The sequence below is a fragment of the Aphis gossypii genome, chromosome 1, assembly GCF_020184175.1.
Source record: "Aphis gossypii isolate Hap1 chromosome 1, ASM2018417v2, whole genome shotgun sequence".
Taxonomy (NCBI): Eukaryota; Metazoa; Arthropoda; class Insecta; order Hemiptera; family Aphididae; genus Aphis; species Aphis gossypii.
Window position 1 is genome coordinate 11224753 of NC_065530.1, and position 27620 is coordinate 11252372.

Genomic DNA, 27620 nt, shown 5'->3' on the forward strand with positions numbered 1-27620 from the left:
TATTATATTTTTAATCGTTTAAAATATTACTACATTTTAAAGCACAGCATAGTTAGTAAGCATAGTTTCACTGTTAATAGTATTGTAAATTGTTAAAATAAATTTGAATTAAATATTTTTATCGTATTATATTACAGGAATTAAAAATAACACATTGAAAGATTTCAAAAACATATGGTTTAAAATTATGTAAGCGAACATTTTATTTCAAAATGATTAAAAGAGTTAAATTTAATTATATAGTTGATAGAAAGAAAATGTAAAAGCCACCTACACATATTTCGTTAAACAAAATTCTTATCTAAATGTCTAAATAATAATATAGTACCTATAGGTACCTATTATACTAGTAAGCTATTAAGGTTTAAACCTAAAAAAAAATTCATAATTTCAAATTGACCAATTGATATTTCATAACTAGTCAGTGGTCACTGAATAAATGATTATGTTACTTTTAAAGTTTAAAAGAGAACATAGTCTAACTCATATCATCTAAGTATCTATATAATTTGTAGGTATCCGTACCTAAATCGTATATTACTTATTAGTTACAACTTTACAAGAAACAAATTCATACTTGATGCCTAATGGTTGATTTGAAATAAACAGCATTAAAGTATTTAGTTGTTTACGTTTTTAAGTTAATGATACTTGACATTTTTAAAATAAATGCATTTTGGAAAAAACTGATTTAATAATCTACCCCTTTTTAAAACCAAATACAATATTATGAATTAAATGATTGCAACGTGCATTTACTGCAATGCATATAATCAATGTCATTAGCAGACAACAACAAAAGTTATTATTTTTAGAACATTAATCATAAAAATTTCCATTAAGTTTTTTGAAACAGCACATTGTCAATGTGTTACATTTTCGTCTATAAGTGTATTTACAGGCACCTCAACACTTTCAAGTTCACCGTACACACCCCACATTTCTTAATAAAAATAAAAATAAAAATATTAAGAAAGAAAGAAAGAAAAATAATAATAAATAAAATAAAACACGTCCCACATAGATAGTCGCCTGTAAGGGACCCTCTAATTTTACAGAGATCTAAATAAAGCACATTACTCAAACGTCGGTCTCCCACCACGACAGCGCCGCCGCCGCTACAGCCGCCATCGTTCCAAGTACCCACAGTACCACATACTTCGGCGATTCAGTTACCACCAAGGCGAGTTCGAGAGTGAATATCGAAAAGAACAACAAATACTATACCACTGTCGTACGCATACTTAGCGAAAGATATTTTCGGAAATTACATATATACACATACAGAAAGCGTGGATAGCCTGTGCGAAACAACTCTGATCGCGGGTGTCAATTAATACTATTAATTTAAACCTGTATCGCGTGCGTTTTCCGCTTAGGTTTTCACCGTTTTCCGTTCGACCGTCTTTTTTGTTTTAATTTTTTTCAATTCGTTTAACGCGTGTGGAATCGCCGGGACATAAGAGCCAGTGAAGGATTTTGGTACCGACCGACGGCCAACCGTCCTGCCGGGGCGCGAGGAGACTTGTGCGTCAGTCATGAACCAACAACAACAGCAAAAACAGATTACCACCACCACCACCTCCTCGATGTCCACGGGACAGAGGAGCGTGAACCGTACCGAACAACAGGTCACGAGACAATTCACGCAGACCACACAGAGACAAGGTACCTAATACCAAGCCAACATACCTACTTACCATGGTTACCCGTTACCGATGGAATTATAGATATTAGGTATCAGTTTAAATCGTATCTACGAATCCATTAGCTAGCGGTCATCCGTGCTATAGCAAGTCCAGTTGCATAATGCACTTACCGTCTTGATACCCACACCAATTATTCAATTTGTCACCAATTCTTACTCAAATACACATTTTGAACGTAATCTAGCACAATTATTATAGGATCGACATGTGGCTGTTTGATGGCGGTATTTAAATACCGTAAAATGATGGTATTTATTTTATACATAAGCATAAATTCAAGTGTATCTCGAATAGATCAATTCACCAAGTGATAACTATCACTAAAATATATAACTAATATTAATATTTATATTTCTTATTGATTCAAAGTTACACCCCCGGTTACACCCATGACCTATGAATTTTGACTTTTACCCAGAAAAAGTGCTTGTGACAATTATAGTAGAATAATAAAGGTATTTTTTAATAAACAAAAAGACCATTTTGATATCAGGATATTATTAAACTTAATATTATAATAAACAAATATATGACCAATATTATAATTTTCGTGTTTATCTGAAAAAGATGTATAATATAATGTGACTTAATAGATAATATTATTGAATACATTTAAATCAAAAATATATATGTAATTCAATTATATTCGACCCTTAAATTTAGAATTTATAAAAATAAATGATAGGAATAAATTATATTTAATTTAATTTTATCTCTAAGCGTAAACCTAATATTATTAATATTGAGATGTATCCAAATATCTTATAAGCATTCTCGGGATATTAATCTACCCTTTTATTTTTGGGAATTTTATTTTTAATAAAATGATTCAGTACTAAAGAATCCATGGCGTTGTTTTAGGTTATGTAACGTATTGCATTACAATTATTTAAAAAAAGTTAAACACTTTTTAAACTTAGATATAAATTTAAATAATTTTCAACAATATTAAAAAACATTTATGTTAATATAAAATAAAAAATAAGCCATCTTTCAAATAATTACTTCTAAATAAATAAAAATGTATTATAAATACTATAGTAACTATATATTAGAATTATAATAACAATGTTTAAAAATAATTTTGTGATTATAAGTATTATAAGTAGGTGTTAATAATTTTTCTTTATTGTGTTTTTATTATGCGATTCTACATATTTATTAATTTGTGTTGACCATTATCTCAACATATTTGTTAATTTAAAATTTGTGGAAAATTAATAGATTTATATTAAGAGTAAATTGACTTATTTATACAATTTAAGTACATGAAAAGGTTAACATTGAATAGAAAAATAGATCTTTGATTTTTAATATTTTAAAATATTACAAGCTTTGAAGTTGTAAGATGTTGAACAGAACTTACGAGTGTAGTTATAGGCACAATATTTATTCATTTAACTTAATTAATATACGCTTAACACTTGTAACTAATAAGTAATAATCAATATTAACTTAGGACCTAATGAGTTTTGTTTCAACGAATACAGAACAACTCAATGCGCATACCTATTGTGATATATATATCGCATAAAACATGAATCGTGGTCAAAACATACGACCTATCATTAGTATCTATTTCAAACAACACGCATCCCGTTTTGAATTTTATAATTATATGGTACTATTAAGTAATGTATAGTAATAAAATATTTTGGTTTAAAACGCGCAACAATAAATTACCAACGCGTCAGACAAATTACACGTTAAATACACCAAAACACATAAGTGCCTAATTATTATGAAATTTTGTGTGCGTATACGAATACCTAAATATCAAAATCAATCATCAAATCCATCGTTTAATTTGTTAAACAGTAATTTATTGTTAAATTACAATTTCGAAAGACACAATATTATATAGTATATAATACAGTGTCGCATATTGTACGCGCGCTGCTGTTACATATCAACAAACAACTTCAGCAAATATTACACCTGAAATCGTAATCCGTCCTTTCATATTATATTATTGATACACACATACACACACGCACAAATACTGCTGATCTATTCACATAAATCTAATAGAGAATTAACACTAATTTTCGTTAACAATTTTTACGGTTTTGAAACAAAAATGTTTTTGTATAGCATCATACTAGGATATGTACAATATACTTCATTATTATTTGTATTTTACCGATCGGAAGTAACTCAAATCTATGCTCAGTCAAATCGTTCATCAATAATAAATAATTAAAAAAAATACTATTTGTTAAATAATCGATATTTTTACTTAAAAATGTTTAAAAAATATATTTTGATTGTGATAATGAAATTAAAACTACATATTTCATCGTCGAAAATATTGAATTAGGTAAATATATATAGTGATTAGTGATACAAAATATTATTTCAAATTTCAAGTTAAATAAAAATATATATATTTTTTTTTAAATTGCAAAAAATTGACCTAGAAAATTATACACCAAAATTAAAATCAAATGGATTATCTTTTACAACTATTTTGCATACATATTATATATATATTATAATATACCTCCTACACCGCGCTCATTAAACATAATATCATACGCGTATCGGATGACAGCTACGATCAGCTGTGATATAATCGCCTCCGCCGTCCTCTGAGTGCATACAGCGTGCGCGCAAAGACCGTATTGTACCGTATATGCACACCTAATGTTTACGGGCAACGTGACTATTTACACGGCGATGATTAATAATTTCATCCAAACTGGAAACCGACCGTATCGCCTTATACGATTCGTGCAAGGCTGGGGACATAGTATTTGCAATATTGGTGCTTCGAAATGCTATCGACCTTTCATAAGTTCGATGCTGTTAGTCCGCGGCAGTCGACAGAATGAATATACGCTGTGACCAATATTAATTTATTGTTTACCTATAAATATTATAACAATACGCGTATACTGTTTATGAGCATATTATTATTATACGTTTTTCGAGAAATTAAAAAATTACTAATAATTATATTTGTGAAAAAAAAATGATCTTACGACCGGCATGGAGACCGAAAATACCACGAGACTTTTCAATTCACAGTAAGAAATTCGTAATGTATAAATAATGTATAATATAAACAACAATGATGTAATTATTATTTTTTGACGTGGGCGAGCTGGTTAAATTGATTAATATATTGTTTTGGGGGGACGGAAACTATATATAAAGTCGTACTATATTATGGTTATTATCATCGTCTTCGTCATGTCGAGTTACGGATAAAAATGCGCATGGGTCTATGTTATCCTATTCGTTTAATATAAAATAATGTAGCGTGAGTAACCGTCATTTCTTGTTGTCTAATTTACAGCTAACTTTACGAGGAGACGGGAAATCACAGTGTTCAATATTGTGCCCATAAGAATTATAATACTACATTACTATACTATAAATATAATATAATATTATATATTAAAAATTATAACCATTTTTAAGTTTTTTATAATCGTTGAGTAATTTTTATGCTTGTTAACAATTTAGACTTAAGTACGTATCAATAATGCCTGTATTATAATTTATAATTCAAAATCATTATTTATGCTTTTTGGTAGTTGCAGCAATACTAACCAATTATGTTAGAAATTGATTAAAATCCCTAAACCCTTATTGTTTTTAAATAGAATAAAAGCGATATTTAATTTTCAATTATTAAGTTATACTTTTGAAATGATTGTTGGTCAACCAAGTTTTACGTTTTTCTACAAATTGAACACAAATATATACAAGTGATACAAAATAATTGATATTATTAGGTATTATGCTATTAAAACGTGTGAAATAAAAACACTGTGCGTATAAATCTAGATTGGAAATACTTACCTTAGAGCAGTGGTTTTCAAACTGGGTGGGCGCGGTTTTCCATAAATTACCGATTGCATTGAATTGTGATATAAGAAAATAAATAAATTATTAATTCAAAACAATTTTGTTCATCTAAAAAAAGTCTGTGTGCCGTGAACATTTTTTTAAGTTTACGGTGTGCCGTGTATAATAAAAGTTTGAAAACTACTGCCCTAGAGGCTAGTGATACTTAGTTACGTAACATTTATTACGTTCAGTAACTTTTGGAACTTAATAGTATTATTGTATTTTTTCCCACAGTTTGTTTATAATTTTTTATTTATAATATTATTTAGGTACCAATATAATATTAGTGTTAATTTAATTTGATGTTATGAGCGTTCTTTTATAAATTAATTATAGACTGTAATGTAAATTATGTACATATACCTACCTATGTCCTAATACTACTAACATAATTTTTTTGTGATACCTAGTTTAATTAAATAACCAACAGGTGTCAGATAGCTATGTGAATTGAAATGTCCTATCTAACTTATATTTCATCTAAAACCATTCATTAAAAAAAATTTAAATACAAAATCATTAAATAGGTATTAAAATTAGATCTGCACACATTATTATCACATTAAATAATACTGATATTTGTACATTAATAAATTCACACAGAATTAAACTATAAAATATCACTGGACCGTATCTGCATTTATTATTTTTAATAGATCCTATAATGCAGTTACGAAATGCATAAATTATGTGAAATTCGTTTCATTAAATTAATAAAGCCAAGATGTAATATTAAGAACATACTGCACTTTTTATTGACCTAGACCAATCATTAAATTATGGTTTTAGTCAATATAGTATAAAAAAAAAAACGAGTTGTTTTCAAAATACATTACTGATGTATATCAAGTAGACCGCGAATACCTAAATTATAATAGATTAGGGCAGTATAGTGTATACACATTTTTTACTAGACAAAATAAAATTCCATCAGTGGTATTTTTATCTGAAAATTATTCTGTCATCGCTATTCAATTTCCTTTACACACTTATGTCTGAAGTTCGTTATACAAGTATATTATCAGTACTATATTTTATTAATTATTATTTATTTGTATATTGTATTCTGATATGGAATGTTTCAACGCCGCAATATTATATTTCTGGAAATAATTATAATCTACTGTAACGTTTTTTAATTTCCAAGTATTATCGTGTATATAGCGATGGTTTCATAGACTTCATGACCTTTGCTGGAATTATACACGAGGCATTTATAGTTTCTAGACAGACTTTATTAGTCATAAATGTACGTTCCGATTTTGTGAAACACATACGAAAGAAGACCTTGACAACAATTATCATGATGTATGTCCCTTAGCTAAAACCAGATTTTTCCATTTTGGGCCGTGTATCGACCAATAAGAAGTGGTTTACATTGAATATTATTGTGTTTGATTTTACCAGATTCGCCTCTGTGACGTGCGATTGAGTTGAATTCGTCGTACCGCTGACACTGTTAAGTTATAAATAATATATACCCTATAAATCGCGGTATGCTGATAATAGAAATGTAAGCGCATGCGCTCGCAGTTCTCAATATTGTGCAAAATCATTTTGGTATAGAATAAAAAGTAATAGTTTTGTATTTTGTTTTTTTCTTTTTAACCAAATTCATTTATTTTTCTTTATTGCGAAAATATCATATTTTTACTTCTTCTTTAACTTCACACACTTTTAATTTTTGCATATAATTAAAGGAATTGTGCACATGCCATTAAATTAGATACACAAAACTGTCATACAAAATATATTCCACTGTAATTTTTAACATCATCTAAACCATAGTGTTTACTTTATTTCGTTGTAATGTCACTTGGCGTAAAACAGCTGCGATCGCCCACAGCGCATGATGCGTATATATGACCCGTTCCAAAAATGAGTCTTAAGTAATTTGATCCCGTATTTCACGCGACCATGCCAAGAAACGATATTATTATAATTACCGTTTACTCTAAGGGTGTAATTATAAAATTAAAAATTATAATGTATTACACCAATAATCATAATTTTATAAATAATTTAAGTACCCATACTCGTATTTATTATCATGAAGTATTGTTCATAATACAATAAAACTTTTTTTAATAATTAAATAAATATACTTGTTATTATTTTAAATGTAAATAATTTTGGCTCTTAAATATTTAATTGAAAAATATTTTTGAATTTATTTGATACTATTCGTATTTAGTACTTAGATCATATTATTTTTCAAAATCTAAAATATAAACTTAATTCAAACCCGTTATTATTGATGTATTTAGTAAACTATAATAATTATAACATATTTTTTTTTTTTTTTGAATTTCAGTTCACGAAGGGTTTATTGTACAGCAGTCTACTCCAAAATTTGGGTAAGTCAGAATATATTACATAAACTAATACAAAATCGATATCCAAGTAAAACAATTTAATACAATTTTAGAAATGACGCTGCTCCGCCAGTGTTTGAACAGATATTCAAAAACGCCAGATTCGCCCAAGGCGGAAATGCCGTTTTTGAAGGAAAGGTTACCGGTATTCCAAAACCTTTTGTCTCATGGACCAGGAAAGGCGCTCCACTATTGGGTAAATATATAAAAAATAATAACTAGCAAGCACATAATCGTTCTAACTTACTAGCTGATCTATTACGGCCTACAATAGGTTACACAACAGCAATAGAAAATATTTAGTGATATAACAATCTTTTGAATTTTTCAGAGTCATACAAATACAAGATGACGTATGATCAACAAACAGGGAATGTTGTTCTTACGATCAATCAGATCGGTCCAGGAGATGAAGGTGAATACACGTGTTCGGCGCGCAATCAATACGGCGAAGCAATTTGTTCTGTTTTTATTCAACCAGAAGGTAATATAAAATCACACTAAGACTCTGAAAATAAATGTAAAACTATCAACTAACTTATAGCTTTGGATTATTAACCTGTTGAATTTATTTTATTAGGTCATACCGTTCAAATACCTCAAGGCACGTATGGTTCACAACGAGTACAACAGACACAGAATACGCTGTATACAAATAATTATTCGAACATCGATGAAGTATGAAAATATTATAAAGATGATTATCGTCAATCATTGAATATTATTATTATTATTATTATAACTATTGTTGTGATGTAACAATGGTTTTATTTTTTTTAAATAAGGATTTCAAAGTCGATACTTTCGAATATCGCTTACTCCGTGAAGTGTCCTTCAGACAATCTGTCACCAAAAGGTACCTGGGTGAAGAGGATGTCAAGTTTACAAGCAGCGCACACCAAGGCCCGGTCGTAGCACCCCAAGTGCTTCAGAAACCGCGGAACTCAAAATTAGTAGAAGGTTCAAACGCTACATTTACTGTAAAAGTGTCAACAGCTAAGGATACAAGGGTAAAAAAACCAAGATATCATAATAATGCACTATTAGAAAAATTTAAAACGATTTTTTTTCTTTTTGGTTTTGTAGTTGACTTGGTTCAAGAATGGCCAGAGACTCGTAAATGGACCAAAACACCAAATTAATTTTACTAATCAAATCGCTACACTTTATATACCACAAGTTAGTTGTGAGGATTCTGGACATTACACTCTGCTTGTAGAAAACCCACAAGGCTGTGTAGTTTCTTCTGCGTATCTTGCCATAGAACCAATGCAGATAGCATATGATAGAACAGAAGACAAGTGAGTTTGGCTATTTCGTATTTAATCAGTTATTAATCTACTCCAAATTAAATAAATATGTTATATGCAATCCAATAATAAATTTTCACGCTTAAATTAAAATAGTATTATTGTTTTTAAATATATTTATATAATGTCAAAACGTTGTACAATATTCAATTTTTATCAAAAATATGTAATTAGTGAAAATTCTGAAACAGTATTAAATTTCGTTTGGATAAACATATTTAGATCTTTCGTTTTTCTGTGTTAAGTGTCATACACATCATACATTTTTACAAAAAATTATATTTATATTTAAAGCTTGTAAACGATTTTTAAAACTTAAAAATAGTATTAATAACTATAAAAAAAAATATAAAGCGTTATAATGGGAATTCAAATTAATTTATTATATATTTATATTTATGCATAACAAAAAATTATTATGATTTTTAATTTTAATAATAGGCATCAAATACTTTAAATACTTATCTAGTTATCTATTATACGAATATTAGAAGTTAAAATGTGAATATTTTTTTTTTTAGGGAGAATGTAATAACTAAAACTCATAACAAACTCGAGTCGATAGAAGTGGTTGAGGGCAAGATGTTAGCACCAAACTTTGTGCGTGTTTGTGGTGACCGTGACGTGACCGAAGGAAAATTGACACGTTTCGATGTCCGTGTTACGGGTAAACCGTATCCCGAAGTCTCGTGGTACATAAATGGTCAGCAAATTAAGGACGACGCAACGCACAAGATATTGGTCAACGAATCTGGTGATCACGGTTTGATGATAACTAATGTTTCCCAGGCAGATGCAGGTCAGGTGGTTTGTGTCGCAAGAAGTAAATCTGGAGAAACTTCTTTCCAAGTAAATATTTTAGTCTTTTTTTGTAGGTATGTTAACCCGTTAACAAGTAAACACTTCAAAACTAATAACGTTTTGTTATTTCTATACATTTGGTAAATTATTAAGAAAACCACGTTATATTATATAATATAATATATATTATACTTTATATTTTATCAATTTAAATAAATACAAGGTATCTATCAATGATTATTAGTTATGAATAGTAAAGGAATGAATAGAAATTATCTTAAATGGTCCTATATTCACTAACCACACATCCATTCACCAATATAATATTCAATAACATTTTTAGTAATTATACAATTTACATAATACATTCATATTTAGTTATCATTTTTTATTATCATATTGACTTCTAAAATTAAAAATATCGATGTCTCAAAGACTGTACTCGTTTTGCCACTGCCTCCTATTGGTATAATTAGTAAGAAAATTTATTTAATTCACAATAATTTCACTTTACTACTATACTAATACAATACATTATAATATACTCACCTACATTGGCTTAAATCAGGAGGGACAGAGAGCTTTCCAATTCATCATTAATTATTTACATTGAAAAAAAGATTTAGTATTTATAATAAATAAAAATTAAACTATTTTAAATAAATACCCTGAAAACGAATGTTTACATTATAACTCAATTACTAATAGTACTATTAGTACTAATTTTATTCAATACTTATTAATAGATAAAAATAATTTGTCTTATATAAAACATTAAAATTGATTTAAATCTATAATTAATTTGGTTGTATTAATATACAGAGATATAAAATATGCAGGATGTAGTATGGTGAATGAGGAATGATATAAGAGGTGAAGCCCTTACGGTCCACGGGCTCTAAAATTTGTTTCTTTAAATGCAATGCTTTTGGATAATTTTCATATATTATATACGATATACCGTTACGTACCTAATACCTATACATACGAACTTACTGCTTACTTACGAATTTTAATAGTATTTAATGATAAAATAATGTGTGCAAGAATTGTTGGAAACTACATATTAATATTTAGTAGGCTCGTCAATTTGTTATTTTTTTATTAAATAGATTTTAAACGGTAAGCTGCTTATTAAGCGGCTGTACGAAATCGAAATAAATATAACGGGCGTGAACGGTACCTGTAAGAGTGCGTAAGAACGAACGATCTCGTTCATCGTAGTCCGCCGTATAGTAATAGCGGTGCGTGACTTATCGCTGGCTGCAACAATAACACTACCGAGTACCGACGGCCGCTTTTGGCGAAGGTAAAACATCGCTTTGAAATGTATGGTCACTGGTCAGTACCACCGAATCACGCTTACGTAAGCCATCTCGTGTTTACACCGATGCGTATAGTTCGAAATTAAGCCCACACCCACGGTAGTAGGCTGCATCTGTACGACGGTGATCAGAAAAATAACCCACTGAAAAAAATACAAATCGAATAAATAAATACGTGAAATGATTTTTATTATTATAAAGTAAAATTTTATTTTTTTTAAATTTTAAACACGGTTTTGTGGATAAACATAAATTATCTCAAGTACGATCGAAACTTGCAGGGTACAGCCGGTACAGAGTGATTCATTTTTTTATATGTAGGTACGTGGCACGTGTTGCTGTATGAGCTAAATGCTTACATTATTTTTACATGATAACCCTTGTTTTAATTTTTTTTTCTTATTTTCTTTGACGTTTTTTAAAATTACTGATCGACCATTCATGTTCTCACCAGAAAAATTATTTAAGTTGAATGAAATTTTTGATAAAAATCAAAAAAAAAAATAAAATACAATCAATACATTCATTACTCTGAATACTCTGAATTGCTATTGCTATTATTATTATATAATATAATTAATAATATAATCGACAAAACTTAATACAATATTAATTATTATAAATAAATAAGCTGTCCTTTTTCCCTAGATTCCTGTACGACATAATGTGCGAGTGAGGTCATTCGACGCTCTGCGGGTACCAAGTTATGTGTTCTCTATGCCGTTACATGATATACATGTATATTATATAGATAGATTTTTACGAGATTAATAAACAGGCGGCGATCAATAATAATGTCACTGAATTGTAACTGAACTGAAAATAAATAATATTTAATTGTTGTCACTTTTTTATTGGAACAGAATCACAGCTGGTATATTAATTATGTATAATGCAGGCAAATGACCACCGGGTGTTAGGTACTTGTTGAAATTGCAGTACAAATATTACACGTATAAGGTATCGTCCCCATTCAAGAAAAACACAATGATAACAATTGATTCTTAGTGGACAATTATATGGATTTTGTTAAAAATTATTTGTTCATTAAATTTCATCATAACTATCAAATTGTTCATATTTATTTTGGTCATCGAACATTCTTGTACTAATGTTTATTGTTTATCATCAGTTTATCAATGCTTGAAATGTGTAGAACTTAATATGTAGATAATATGTATGAATGTATGATAGATACCGATTTTTATTGCCAGAAATTAGCATTAATGGTTGTTGGGGGGGGATAGGAAGTGCTCGTTTTTTAATTGTTTACGTCTTTAAATCGTCTAATATAATATTCTTTAACCTGAATTCTGTATGCTTGTTCACCTGCGTGTAGGGATGGATCCAATGGTGTGGGAAAAGGCTATAAGGGTACCCCTTTGTATAAGAACGCCTCCCTCCATACAACTGTCATTTAGAATTCATTGCATTAAATCATCGTGTTATTGTAATTTTAAGTTTATAGTATGTTAGTGTATCTATAGTTCTATAATAGGTATCTGTGTAGTATGTTTATAAAATCCAAATAAAATATTGATAAGATAGTAACGTGATCGCTAAGTCTTCAAAAGCCATAAACAATTGCTCGGTGCTCCTTACGCTAGAAGTATTATAGGAATATAGGTACCTACTTACTACTTATTACTTACTACTTACTGTGTTCAAAAAACAGGGTTTAAAATTTTAAATAGATTGATGATGCACAATTAAAACAAAACAAAACAAAAAATGATTAAAACATGCTTCAAACATTTTACGGTAATAAGTAATAAACTGATTAAGTATTAAACTCAGGGATCAGAGATGTATTTATGGAAGGGCTGTGAGGTTGACTCATTCGCTAGTGTCCTCATGGTCGTCAATTCGTCATTGGTCGCATTTTGTTTTTGTACAGGTACCTAGGTACCTGGGTAGTACCTAGGTAGGGTAGGTCAATTGTGCCAAAAATTTTTCTGCAATTTTGCAAATTGAAGGAACTTTTTTTATCTTGTTAGTATAACGGTCGTCTAGTCATGTAGGTACATAGTAAATTTGTAAATGACTGTGGTATGAATTTTTGTTGCCTATATAATCATGTTTTTTACGTTTGTAATATTATCACGACTCTCGATCCTCAGCTCAGCTGTTGCTGCTTCTGGTTCCCGCCAAAATACAATACGTATATTATCAAAATATAATATATTATTTCATTACAATATTGAATATTTTATCTTAATGTTTATGTCAACTTTGAACTTTTGAGTACTGAATTCTGAGTGTTCCAAAATTCAAAAAGTGAAGTCATTGAAGGCGAATGTAATAGTTTAATATACATTCAATGCTCATAACTCACAAGTCATTACTAAGTTATAATAAGTGATATTTTATTTTTCCTCTTATTATAATATATTATAATCACAGTTAATTTTTTATTGTATATTTATAGGTATGTTATATATTTTGTATAATGATATGTCTTAATTTTTACAATAAATTGATGAACCAAATGATTAATTTTTGAGCAGTGATTGGGTTCTGAATCGGATGATGATAAATGATATAAAAATAATTTATCATTATCTGATTCAGGATCTATATTATATTTTAATACATTAAAATATTATTTTATGTATTTGGAATCAAGAATCTAGTAAGTTTAGCTTTTAGCTCTTTTAGCTTTTTTTCTTTTTAAAAAAATTAAAATCTTCCATAGAAAATGATTAAATAGGTATGTTTTTAAATTAATTTTTATTATTATTGATGGCTTTTATTATTTTATTTAAAAAAAACCTGCTTCTTATTTACAATCAGGTTATCATTTAAATACATTATAATTTTATTATACCTAATTAATATATTTTTGTAATACAAACTATAAAGATCATAATAATATATTAGGTTATTTAATTCATATACGTATACATTACAATATTAAACAAACACAGCCCAGTTTATTTTATTTATTTTTAATGGTTGTATGTTTTTCAAGAAGTAATAAAGAATATTCTATACGACATTATACTTGCTTATATTTTATATAATAATACCTAAACTTAATAAAAAACTACATAATGTTAATATTTTATAATAGAAATATTATTTATGTATACTTTTTACTTAGGTATGTAGATTTTTTATTTCAAAATTTGACCTTCAAAAATTAATTTGAAAACGATAAAGTATCAATAAATATTATTTGTATGCTGTTGTATGTCTTAAAAATATTTATGAATAGCAAATTGACTTTATTACTATTAGTAAAATATTAATGTTTTTCTAAAAAAAACATTTACTCATTTTTTTTTTTTAGAAAGATAACACTTGTTAATGGGTTAACACAATTAGTTTATAAGTAATTAATTTAATTTAATTTATTAAATTTATTTAGTGTAATCTGGGAGTCATTGAAAAAGAACTTGTAGTTGCTCCAAAGTTTGTACAGCGTTTTACACCTTTAAATATAAGTGAAGGAGAAACAGTTACATTGAGTGTCAGAGCTGTTGGAACTCCAATACCAAGAATAACATGGCAAAAAGTATGCTGAAATATTTTATGATTTTTAATTTTATTTTTAATTGCTTAATTTAAAATAACATTATTATTTTAGGATGGTGTCAACATCAGCGAACAACCAGGAATGGTATCTGTATGGACCGAAGGGGGCGGTTCAGTATTAGAAATAGCAAGAGCTGCTCCAACGGACGCAGGTTGGTATCAATGCACAGCTCAAAACACAGCTGGATCGACAGCAACACGAGCTCGCCTTAACATCATAAGGAAACCTCGCCCCGAAGACTTCTCTGAAGACAGACGTCTTAGGCTACCAAAACCAACACGAGTAATTGAACCTGAGTAAGTAATGGTTTTTATTTATTTGAAAAAAAATTAGTTTAAAACTTAATCTGTATTTTATCATTACCATAGGCCTGAGCCAGAACCAGAAGTTGTTTTCCTAAAACATGTTGAGAGAGCAAAACACCATACACCTCGATCAGAAGAAGACAAAATTTATCCACCACCACGGTTCATTGTTCCGCTAGCAGATATAACTCAACAAGAAGATGGTCGAATTCATTTTGAAGCTAGAATTGAACCTATCGGTGATCCAACAATGGTGGCTGAGTGGTTTGTAAATGGTTACCCATTACAAGCAAGTAAGTTTGTATAATATTTGATTATTAATTGAAAATTATTTAACTATTGATTATTATTTCAAGGTTCGAGAGCTATGACTTTATTAAATTACGGTTTCATAGCTTTGGATTTATTGAGCATTATATCCGAAGATGCGGGAGAATATACATGTAGAGTGACAAGTAGTTCTGGAACAGCTCAATCTACTGCTGTTCTTAAAGTTGAAGGTAAGTTTGAGCAATTATTTTGTTAATGAAAACTCTGGGTTTTCATATTACATTGTATATTATAGGGAGAGATGAAATCGATAAATCCAGTCAATATCCAGATAGTTTAAAATATATTGAACAATTGGAAGATTATTCCAAATATCAAAGAAGTGATAGCTATGATGAAGTTCAGCCATTACCACCCACTTTAGTTAAATCATTACATGATATGGGTGATTTACAAGAAGGTAGAAATGCACATTTCGAAGCTCAGCTCAACCCAGTCAGTGATCCAACAATGAAAGTAGAGTGGTATAAAGATGGAAAACCTATAACAGCAAGTATGTTATAATTGTTAATAAAAAAAATTATCCTTTTTAAAAATAATACTAATTGTTATATTATAATTATTTCAGGTTCAAGAATAACAACAATATTTAATTTTGGTTACGTTTCATTAAATATTATGCATCTTCGTGCAGAAGATAGTGGAGAATATACTTTAAGAGCTATAAACCGATGGGGAGAAATTATTAGTACATCAACATTAAATGTGATAGGTTAGCAATAAATTATTTATGAACATTTTAAAATGATAATTTTATTGTTAATTTTTTTTTTTTTAATTTATTAGCTCATAGCAGTATTACAGGCGATTTAGGCTACCCAGAACAGCAAAGGTATATTGATCAAACTGAAGCTTTAGAACAATCCTACTTACAACAAAAAAATCAAGAATATAAAATAAGTGCACCTGAAAGTGTAGCACCACCACAATTTAAAACGCCAATTAAAGATCAGCAAAACATTAAAGAAGGCGGTTTTGCTCATTTTGAAGCAAGATTAGAACCATTAGGAGATTCAACGCTTCAAGTAGTATGGTTAAAGGATGGTAAACCAGTTGAAGCTAGTATGTATATATTTTAATAATTTTATAAATATTAACAGTTTATTATAATATTAATTTAAATAATGATAATTTATTTTAGGTTCAAGAATGACTGTATTTTTCAACTTTGGATATGTTGCATTAACAATAAAATATGTAACTGCTTTTGATATCGGAACATATACTTGCAGAGCTTTTAATAATTTAGGAGATGCTTCAACATCTGCTACATTAACTGTTCTTACTAAAAAAGATGTAGTACAAGATAGCCAACATCCTGGAGGTCTTGAACGATTCCAATATTTGGAAGATTCAAGGTAAATTGATGAAAGACAATATTTAAATTAAATTTTTCAAATGATTTTTAATTGAACTAAAATTTTAGGAAGAATAAACGAAAGGCAGAAGAAGAAACCGTTGTTACACAAAAACCTAGATTTCTTGGACCATTAAAAGGAACAAATAAAATTGCTGAAGGGCAAAGAGCTCATTTTGAAGTTCGAGTTGAACCTCAAAATGATGTGACTATGAAAGTAATTATTACTTTGTTTTCATATTGTACCTATACTTTCTAATAATATTTTGATATTTTATTAATTTATAAAAATAAACCAACATGACATTAATTCAACTTTCAGATTAATAATTTATAAATATACCAATTATTAATATCTTAAAATATTCTTTTATAAGTACTTTTATAATTTATTTGTAAGAGTCGTTATTATTTAGAATAAATTTATCTTTATTGACTAGTTATATCAAAAAAAATATTTTTTTTTTCAGATTATACTTATTTATATTTTTAAATATTCATTATGATTACAGATTGAATGGTATTTTAATGGAAGAGTTATAATGAGCGCTAATAGAATTCAAACATATCATGATTTTGGTTATGTGGCTTTGGATATTCTTGGTGTAAGAGCTGAAGATAGCGGTACATATGTGGTTGTCGCAAGAAATGCCTTGGGAGAGGCTCAGCTGTCAGCTACAATGCAAGTTGAAGGTAATTTACAAAAATTCATTCATTCTTTATTGTATAATTAATTATTTGTTAGTATCTAATTAAAAAATTATTTTTTAGTTCGTTCAAATATTGATACATCTACTATGCATCGTGGAGTAGTTGAAAAAGCTCCTTATCTTGAGTCTAAAAAATTCACTGAACCTCAATATGATATTGAGGAAATTTCAAAGTCAAAACCTATATTCATACAACCATTAAGTGACCCTGCACCATTGAATGAGGGTAAAAATGTTCATTTGGAATGTCGCCTTGAGCCTATGGGTGATCCTACAATGAGAGTTGAATGGTTCCAAAATGGGAAACCTGTAACAGTCGGTAATTATTAATTAAAATTTGCTGTAATAATTTCATTGACCTTTAATTGAATAAGTCTATACAAATATGTAATATAAATAATCTATCAAAATATTTTGCTTTCAAAAGGTTCAAGATTCCGTACATACTATGATTTTGGATATGTTGCTTTGGATATCATACATGTCACATCAATTGACTCTGGTGAATACACTGTTAGAGCTACAAACCATTTAGGATCAGCTCATACATCTGCATGTGTCAATGTAAATGTTACATCTATTATATTATTTTAATATGAATGTTATCGAATACTATTTTTAATTTTACACAGGTATTATGCCGATCAGACATTTTAACTGAAAGTCAAAATGAGTATGCATTAGAACAGATACAAATGTTAGAAGATGCATCAAGATATCAAAAAATGACAATTGAAGAAGAAAGCATTATGCAAGGTCCACAGTTCACCAAACCGTTACATAATATACAGACATCTGAAGGTACAAACGTACATTTGGAATGTAGATTAAAACCGGTTGGAGATCCGACTATGAAAATAGATTGGTTGGTCAACGGACGTCCAGTGAAAACAGGACATAGATTCCGCCCTGCCTATGATTTTGATTATGTAGCATTGGATTTGTTAAGTGTGTATCCTGAAGATTCTGGGGTATATACTTGCCAAGCTAGAAACGAAATGGGCGAAGCTGTTACTTCTAGTTCAGTGAAAGTAATTGCTAAACAGAATTTAATATTAGATTCACAACATCCACATGGTCTAGAAAAAATACAATATCTAGAAGATTCAGCGAGATACAAAAAAGCTGAAATGATTGAAGAATCTGTTAAAATAAAACCTCGTTTTTTGACCAAACCAAAGAATGTGGAAAATTTAAAAGAAGGGCAGCATGCTCATTTTGAATGTAAATTAGAGCCAGTCACTGATTCTAATCTAGAAGTTCAGTGGTTTAAAAATGGAAAACCAATCATTATTGGTAAGATTATGTTGAAATAATAAATTAACTATATACATTTTTATTATTCTATCTCAAAACAAAAAAAATATTTTTATTATTTTATAGGTCATCGCTTCAGACCTATCCACGATTTCGGATATGTAGCCTTAGATATCATAGATGTCATTGAAGAAGATTCTGGAATTTATACATGTCGTGCTGTTAATTTACTTGGTGTTGATGAAACAAATGCTCATTTAACATGCAGAAGTAAATTATTTTATTATTACTTAAATATAGTCTAGTGTATTAATTTTATTTGTATGCAGGTTCATCCAGTATTGTAACAGATACTCAAAATGAAATGGGTCTGGAACAAATTCAGTATCTTGAAGAAAAATCTAGATATCACAGAAGAGAAGACATTGAAGAAACAACCACTCAGGCTCCAATTTTCACTACTTCATTGAAGCATTGTGATATTAAAGAAGGCCAACGAGCTCATTTTGAATGCAGATTAATCCCGGTATCTGATAACACCATGAAAGTTGAATGGTTCCATAATAATGTTCCAATTAAATTTGGATCTCGATTTACCGAAACTAATAACTTTGGATTTGTTGCATTGGATATTCTTCAATGTTTACCTGAAGATTCTGGCACATATACATGTCGTGCAACTAATTGGTTAGGACAATCTATTACATCAGGAAATCTCAATGTTCAATGTGAGTTTATAATATAATATGATAGATAGATAGATAAGATAATTTATTGGCCAAAAATAAATATTAAAATAAACATTAATTAATACAAATTATATAATTATATACAATTATAAAAGATTTTTTTTTTTTTTATAGTTGTGTTAAGTTATACAGTTAGATTTTTTTTTTTTATAAATTGTTTTGCCTAATTGGTCCAATTCACCACTGAGGTATACCTCTTATATATTTTAATATTTAGTTATTAATCATTACAATTTAATATAATTTCAGCGAGAAAGTCAATCTATTTGGAATCTCAACACGAGGATGCATTAGGTCGTTTAGCTCAGCTTGAAAACTCAAATCGTTATCAACGTCAATCAATTATAGAAGATGTAGTAACACAAGCTCCAGTATTTACTCAACCTATGAGAGATATTACAATGATTGAAAGTCAGCCTGCTCATTTTGAGGCAAGATTAATACCAGTGGGTGATGATAAATTAAAAGTAGAATGGTTAAGAAATGGAATTCCTATTCAAGCATGTATGTATACTGTTCAATATATTATTTATAATGATAAACTATTTTTAAAATAATATAATTTTAATTTATCATTTTCAGCTAATCGTGTATCAACAATGCATGATTTTGGTTATGTTGCTCTTAATCTTAAATATGTTTATCCCGAGGATTCTGGTACTTACACATGCAGAGCTATAAATGATTTAGGACAAGCAGTCACTTCAGCCACTCTGAATGTGCATTGTGAGCATTTTTTTAAACTTATTTGTTAACTATAAGAATGTAACAATTTTAAAATAATACATTTTTTTAGCTAAAGCTTCTCTTCAATTGGAAAGTCAACATGAAGCAGCATTAGATAAATTAAGACAGCTCGAAGATTCTAGCAAGTACAAGCGAGTAGAACAAAAAGAAGTGGAAGTTACTGAAGCGCCTAAGTTTATTGTGCCATTAAATGGAACTGAAAGTTTAATTGAAGGTCAAAGTGCCCATTATGAATGTCGTATAGAACCTTATCCTGATCATACACTACAATTAGAATGGTTACACAATGGAAAACCATTACAAACAGGACATAGATTTAGAACAACTTATGATTTTGGTTTTGCATCATTGGATGTTTTATCGGCTTTACCAGAAGATTCTGGAGAATATACTTGTAGAGCTATTAATAAATTTGGTAGGGCTGAGTCATCAGTTAAGCTAAGTGTTCAATCTCGAGCATCTATTATTAGTGATACTCAACATCAAGGAGCTTTGAATAAAATACAGTATTTAGAAGATGACTCTAGATTTAAAAGAGCAGCTGCTGAAGATGTTTTAATGACAGAGAAACCACAATTTGGACGACCTCTTAAGAATATAGAACATCTTCCAGAGGGGCAAAGTGTACATCTTGAAGCTACATTAATTCCAGTTAATGACCCAACTATGAAGGTTGAGTGGTTTAGAAACGGAATACCAATTCCTCAAGGCCATAGATTTAAGACAGTTTATGATTTTGGATTTGTTGCTTTGGATGTACTTTATGCTTATCCTGAAGACTCGGGTACATATATGTGCAAAGCTAAAAATGCTGCTGGAGAAGCAGTTACTACTTGCATTGTAACAGTGGATTGTAAGTTTTTTTTATCAATAAATAATTGTTAAGATTTTTATTAATGTATTAAATTACAACTTTTATTTATATAGCTAAATCTGGTCTTCAGTTGGATACATTGGATGAAGATAGATTAAAAAAAATTAAACAACTTGAAGCTTATGAAAGACCTACAGCTCAAGAAGCTGTATTTGAACTTCAAAAACCAGTATTCCTCACACCTCTTAATAGGTAAATATAATTATTTAAATTTATATTTAACATTATATTTTTGTACTTAACAATTATTTAATTTGTGTATGTTTAGCCTTGAATTATTGAAAGAAGGCGAACACGCTCATTTAGAAACTCGAATTGAACCAATTAATGATGCTGATTTGAAAATAGAATGGTTCGTTAATGGAGTAGCAATTAAAACAGGTCATCGTTTTAAGACTACACATGATTTTGGATATGTTGCATTGGATATTTTGTATGCATATGCTGAAGATTCTGGTACTTATATGTGTAAAGCCACTAATAAAAAAGGGGAAGCAGTAAATACTTGTCAAATTAATGTTGCCTGTAAGTTATTTAATTTATGATAATGTTATATCTTTTAAATTGTAGAATATATTATATACATTTACAATATTTATTTTAATTCAGCTCGTAGAAGTATCTACTTAGAAACGCAGCATCCTGATGGATTAGAAAAGATTCGTGAACTTGAAGCGCAAGGACACCCAGCAAAACTTGAAATCGATGAGCCTCCACCAACAGCACCTTCATTAACCAGTCTATGGGTATATTTTTATTTTACTCTTATTAATTTTTAATAGTATTAAATAACATAATAATTATTATTTTAACAGGGCACTACTGAGGTAGCTGAAGGAAAAACAGCCCACTTTGAGTGTCAAGTAAAACCTGTACACGATTCTAAATTGAAAGTTGAGTTCTTCCATAATGACAAACCACTTGGATCTGCTTCTCGTTTCCATACTACATATGATTTTGGTTACATATCTTTGGATATTGGCCATGTTGTTCCGGAAGATGCTGGAAAATATACTGTTAAAGCTACCAATGAATTGGGTCAAGCTACTTCTAGTATCAATTTATTAGTTCAAGGTATTTAATAATTTAAAATATAAAATATATAATTTTAAACATGAATAAAATGTTTAATGTTTTATATAATAGGAGGTGGAAGTATAATTTTGGATTCTCAAAGGCCTGAAGGATTAGAAAAAATAAAAGAGTTAGAAATGGCTGTACCTTTCAAACGTGCTGATTATTCAGAACCTATATCAAAACAAAGACCAATGTTCACACAACCTCTACAAAACATTGACAGCATAAATGAAGGACAAACAGCTCACTTTGAATGTCGTCTCATCCCTATTGGCGATGCGTCGATGACTGTTGAATGGTTTAGAAATGAAAAACCATTAGAAACAAGTAATAGTAGAATTTTTAGTCAATTTGAAATATAATATAATATTTGTAAACATTTTATTTTAGGTTCAAGGATTACAAAAACATATGACTTTGGTTATATATCTCTAGATATTTCTCATGTAAGAGATGAAGATAATGGGGTATATAGCTGTAAAGCTACAAATGCTCTTGGAGAGGCGGTTTCAACAGCCTCTATGAGAGTTAGAAGTAAATAGATAAAAAGAAAAGTTAATAATTGTTATTTTTATTAATTTTTATGAAAACCTTTTTTTTTTATTAGCAAAATCTGATATTCAGTTAGAAAGTCAACATCCAGAAGGTCTTAGAAAAATTGTTGAATTAGAACGTGGTCAAGAACCATTGAAAAGAGAAGAGGCAGAGAGATCATTTGAGAAACCAATTTTCACACAACTTCTTACAGGCCCTTCAGAACTTATTGAAGGTCAACATGCTCATTTTGAGTGTAGAGTTGTACCAGTAGGTGATCCAACATTACGTTTTGAGTGGTATGTTAATGGAGTTGAACTAAAAATGGGTAAGTTGTACAATTCAAATTTTTAAATAATTTAAAACATAAATATGTTTTAACTAATTGTTTTAATGTATATTTATTTGTGATTTACATTTTATTTTCATTTTTTTTATATAGGTTCAAGATTCCATGTAACAAATGATTTTGGCTTTGTGACATTAGACATCAGTTCAACTGTCGCAGAAGATTCTGGAGTTTATACATGTAAAGCAATTAACAGAGCTGGAGAAGCTGTTTCTTCCACTTCCATGAAAATAAAACGTAAATACTACCTCAATATATATTATTTGTTGTATTTAATTATTCAAAATTATTACTTTAGATCGCTCTTCGATTGTTCATGAACCATTACAACCTGATGCATGGGAAAAAATTCAGCTTAAAGAAGCAGAAATGAATAAAGTTCCTGAAATGTTCATTGATACAAGACCACAACAAGCACCTGTTTTCACTTCACATTTGCAAAATCAAGACCGTTTAGCTGAAGGTCAGCATGTTCATTTAGAAGCTCAAGTAGAACCTAGAGCAGACCCTAATCTTCGAATTGAATGGTTCAAAAATGGAGTGGCATTGACAACTGGTATGTTTTGATTTATAATTTATTAATTTATTATTGATTTTTATTAATTAACTAAAAACTTAAAACAAAATTGTATACAATTGTATGTAAATATATTTTGGTTACCTACTTAAATAATCACTTGTATTTTATTAATGCTTTTATTATTTATTTTAATAATATTTAATATTTTAGGTTCAAGAATACGCAGTACTTTTGATTTTGGTTTGGTTACATTAGCAATAAATAGTTTAAGACCAGATGATTCAGCCATCTATACATGCAAAGCATCTAACATGTTGGGCGAAGCTGTTTCAACTTGTACATTAAAAATATCAGATAGCCATTGGTTAATAAGTAACACTTTACACCCTGAATCACTTTCAAAAATTGAAGATTTGGAAAAACCACATGCTGGACGTGTTGAAGGACCAGAACCAGTTTTTGAAAGTCCTGTATTCATTTCTCATCTTAATAACTGGGAATGTAAAGAAGGAAGTGATGTTCATTTTGAATGTCAAGTAGAACCTTCCAAAGATCCAACTTTGAAAATTGGTATTTAAACATTTGAAAATATATTATTGAATTTTGATTAATCATTGTATATATATTTGACAGATTGGTTTGTAAATGGAAAACCACTTCAAAGTGCATCAAGATTCAAGTCAGCCTATGATTTTGGTTTTGTCACATTAGATATACACCATGCATATTCAGAAGATTCTGGAATATACACTTGTAGAGCTAGTAATAGCAAAGGCCAGGCTGTAACTACCGGGACATTAAAATGTACAGGTAATACCATCAAGTTAAATATTTATATTAGTTTCAAGTTTGCCTATAGACTATAAAATAATAATAATTATTATCATTAAGGTCTCCAAGGCATTCATTTAGACACACAACATCCACAAGGAAAAACTGGATTAGAAAAGGTACAAAAAGTGGAAGATAATCTTGCTTCTAAATATCAACGTCAAGCATCTTTGCCTGATGCAACTTTCCCAAAACCAATATTTGTTGTACCTCTTGAAGCTGAATTCATATTAGCTGAAAGTAAGCCACTGCATTTGGAGGCACAAGTTGAACCTAAGAATGACCCCAATCTCAAAATTGAATGGTACTTTAATGGAAAAGTACTTGATTTAGGTAAAATTAAATTATTGATGTTGAGCTTATTTATGTGACAACTTCAGATAATAATTTTTAGAAAAATTTAATTTGAATTTTAGGATCACGTTTTAAGACAAACAATGATTTTGGTTTTATAAGTTTGGATTTAACTGATGTATATGAACGAGATCAAGGAGTGTATACTTGCAAAGCATATAACCATTCTGGAGAAACATATACTTCAACAACTGTTTATTGCAGTAGCAACAAAGGATTAATTGAGCATACTCAACATCCAAAAGGAGAAGAAGGTTTGGAAAAAATTCAAAGTTTAGAAGAATCTCTACAAAGGCAAAAACAAGGAATTACAGATAGAGAAACTGGACACGCACCTGTTTTCACTTCACAAGTAATATAAATAAAAGTTACATTAAATCATATTTTTTTAATGTTAAATTTTTATTTTATTGATGTAGTTCAAAGATCTTGGATTCTTAAGTGAAGGTGAAATTGCTCATTATGAAGCTTCATTAACACCTGTTGGTGATCAGAAAATGGTTGTTGAATGGTTCTACAATGGAAATGCCATCGAAGCTAGTAAGTCGACTATTTGGTTCGAGTTTTGAATGTTTGTGTATTAATTTCATTTAAAATTGTCTAGGTCATCGTATTCGTACAATCTATGCATTTGGAATGGTTGTTCTTGAAATTCTTGGTACTAAAATAGCTGATACAGGTACTTACACTTGTAAAGCAACAAATGACTATGGATCTGCAGAGATGAGTGTTACACTAGAATGTGTAGAAAGAATAACTGGTCAAAAACCAAAATTCACATCTCAAATTCAGACTCTGGTTGGCTTAAAGGATGGAGATTCTGCACATTTTGAATGCACATTAATACCAGTCAATGACCCAGATTTAAAAGTAGAATGGTTCCACAACGGTAAACCATTATTACACAAAAATCGTGTAAAAATGATTTCCGATTTTGGATTTGTCGTCATGGATATAGCATATATACAAAACCACGATTCTGGAGAATATGTGTGTAAAGCAAGCAATAAGTGGGTTTAAATTTATTATTATTAAAACTATTTAAAAGTAATATATGTAATTATTAATAAAATAATAAAAAAAAAAAATTTTTCATCAAGGTATGGTGAAGATATAACTAAAGCCTCTATTCAATACTCTGGAAAAGGTGGTGTGTATTTAGATTCATTGCAACCTAGTTCCTTGGCTAGAATTCATGAGTTAGAAAATGCTACAGGACAACCAGTTGGATTTGCATCATCTCCTGTATCAGAAGCTCCTAAATTTACAACTCAATTAGTTGATATAACAAATTTGAAAGAAGGGCAAAGTGCTCACTTTGAAGCTCGTGTTACACCAGTGAATGATCCAAATCTTGTTGTATGTTTTGGAATTCTGTTATTAACCTTAAAAATAGTTTTTAGTTTTTATATATGTATTCTATTTTTTTTTTTTAGGTTGAATGGTATTTCAATGGTGAAAAGCTACAACACGGTCATAGATTTAGAACATTCCATGATTTTGGTATTGTAATATTGGATATACTTTATTGTTATGAAGAAAACTCTGGTGTATATGAGTGTAGAGCATCCAATAAAGCAGGAAATGATACTACTAAGGCAAATTTGCGTTGTTCCTCAAAAACGAACTTGATCTTAGATTCCCAACTTCCTCGAGGAATGGAAGGGGGATTAGAAAAAATTCAAACTCTTGAAGATTTAACACTTAGAGTTAAAGATGAAAAAGTTTCTGTAGAAAATCGTCAAGCTCCAATGTTTACTGAACCATTATCCAATATTGATAGTTTGCGAGAAGGTGAGAGTGCACATTTTGAAGGTCGCCTGACACCTGTTGATGATCCTAACTTAAAGGTAAATTTACAAATTAATGTTTCAAAGTCAGTTTTAATAATGTAATAAATTATTAGGTGGAATGGTTCTGGAATGGAAAACCATTAAAAGCAGGTTCTAGATTTAGAACATTCTGTGAATTTGGTTTTGTTATATTGGAAATATCTCCAGTATATCCTGAAGATTCTGGAGAATATTCATGCCGAGCTTCCAATCATTATGGTGAAGCTGTTACTACAGCCAGCATGAAAGTTCAAGGAAAGAGAAGTATCATTGTGGAATCTCAGCTTCCAAAAGGAATGGACACTACTATCGATAGAATTGCAGAACTTGAAGGTCTTGGAAAATCAAGAGCTCCTATTGAAACTGAAGACGATTTGGGAAGGGCACCAGAATTCATTACTACACCAGCTGATCTTAGTTTATCAGAAAATTCGCTGGCTCATTTTGAATGCAGGCTTGTACCATCTAATGATGCTAGCATGACGGTTACTTGGTTCCATAATGGCAAAGTGTTATCGGCCGGATCACGTATTAAAACAATTAATGATTTTGGATTTGTTATCCTTGAAGTAGCTGGTGTTTATATTAGAGATTCTGGTCTATATACTTGCAAGGTTAGTTTTTGTTAATTTACAGTCTTAGCTATATTATGTAAATAATATAAAAAATAGTATTGATTGTATAATATAAATACTATATAATCATATTCTCAATATCAATCACCCACTACTATAATATTATACTTGTATCTTACATGTATTAGGCTTAGCTACCTTAATAGATAGAATATTTGAAGTCATTTAAAGTGTATTTTGAGAATTATTGATGGCATATATGATGCACTCATTTTCTTATTCTGTATGTATTTCCAAGTCCCC

General features: G+C 29.4%; 1 protein-coding gene across 1 annotated transcript in view; it reads left to right on the forward strand.

The window, feature by feature from the left end:
• The first annotated feature begins 1149 nt into the window (after nucleotides 1–1149).
• Nucleotides 1150–27620, forward strand: part of LOC114128166 (titin) — a 106804-nt gene continuing 80333 nt past the window's right edge. Inside the window, 44 exon segments of the mRNA XM_050206219.1 lie at nucleotides 1150–1668; nucleotides 7882–7924; nucleotides 7996–8138; nucleotides 8274–8426; nucleotides 8523–8620; nucleotides 8728–8952; nucleotides 9029–9243; nucleotides 9774–10101; nucleotides 14749–14895; nucleotides 14968–15212; nucleotides 15285–15514; nucleotides 15578–15721; nucleotides 15787–16044; nucleotides 16120–16263; nucleotides 16338–16613; nucleotides 16693–16909; nucleotides 16978–17125; nucleotides 17421–17601; nucleotides 17680–17937; nucleotides 18046–18182; nucleotides 18251–18914; nucleotides 19002–19145; nucleotides 19205–19603; nucleotides 19874–20128; nucleotides 20207–20350; nucleotides 20421–21224; nucleotides 21299–21437; nucleotides 21514–21770; nucleotides 21855–21991; nucleotides 22061–22319; nucleotides 22392–22649; nucleotides 22713–22856; nucleotides 22930–23184; nucleotides 23299–23442; nucleotides 23504–23761; nucleotides 23936–24295; nucleotides 24359–24535; nucleotides 24617–24889; nucleotides 24973–25262; nucleotides 25330–25450; nucleotides 25515–25920; nucleotides 26011–26269; nucleotides 26347–26760; nucleotides 26817–27356. Of these exon segments, the coding sequence (XP_050062176.1) occupies nucleotides 1539–1668; nucleotides 7882–7924; nucleotides 7996–8138; nucleotides 8274–8426; nucleotides 8523–8620; nucleotides 8728–8952; nucleotides 9029–9243; nucleotides 9774–10101; nucleotides 14749–14895; nucleotides 14968–15212; nucleotides 15285–15514; nucleotides 15578–15721; nucleotides 15787–16044; nucleotides 16120–16263; nucleotides 16338–16613; nucleotides 16693–16909; nucleotides 16978–17125; nucleotides 17421–17601; nucleotides 17680–17937; nucleotides 18046–18182; nucleotides 18251–18914; nucleotides 19002–19145; nucleotides 19205–19603; nucleotides 19874–20128; nucleotides 20207–20350; nucleotides 20421–21224; nucleotides 21299–21437; nucleotides 21514–21770; nucleotides 21855–21991; nucleotides 22061–22319; nucleotides 22392–22649; nucleotides 22713–22856; nucleotides 22930–23184; nucleotides 23299–23442; nucleotides 23504–23761; nucleotides 23936–24295; nucleotides 24359–24535; nucleotides 24617–24889; nucleotides 24973–25262; nucleotides 25330–25450; nucleotides 25515–25920; nucleotides 26011–26269; nucleotides 26347–26760; nucleotides 26817–27356 (10821 nt within the window). The 5' untranslated portion in view covers nucleotides 1150–1538.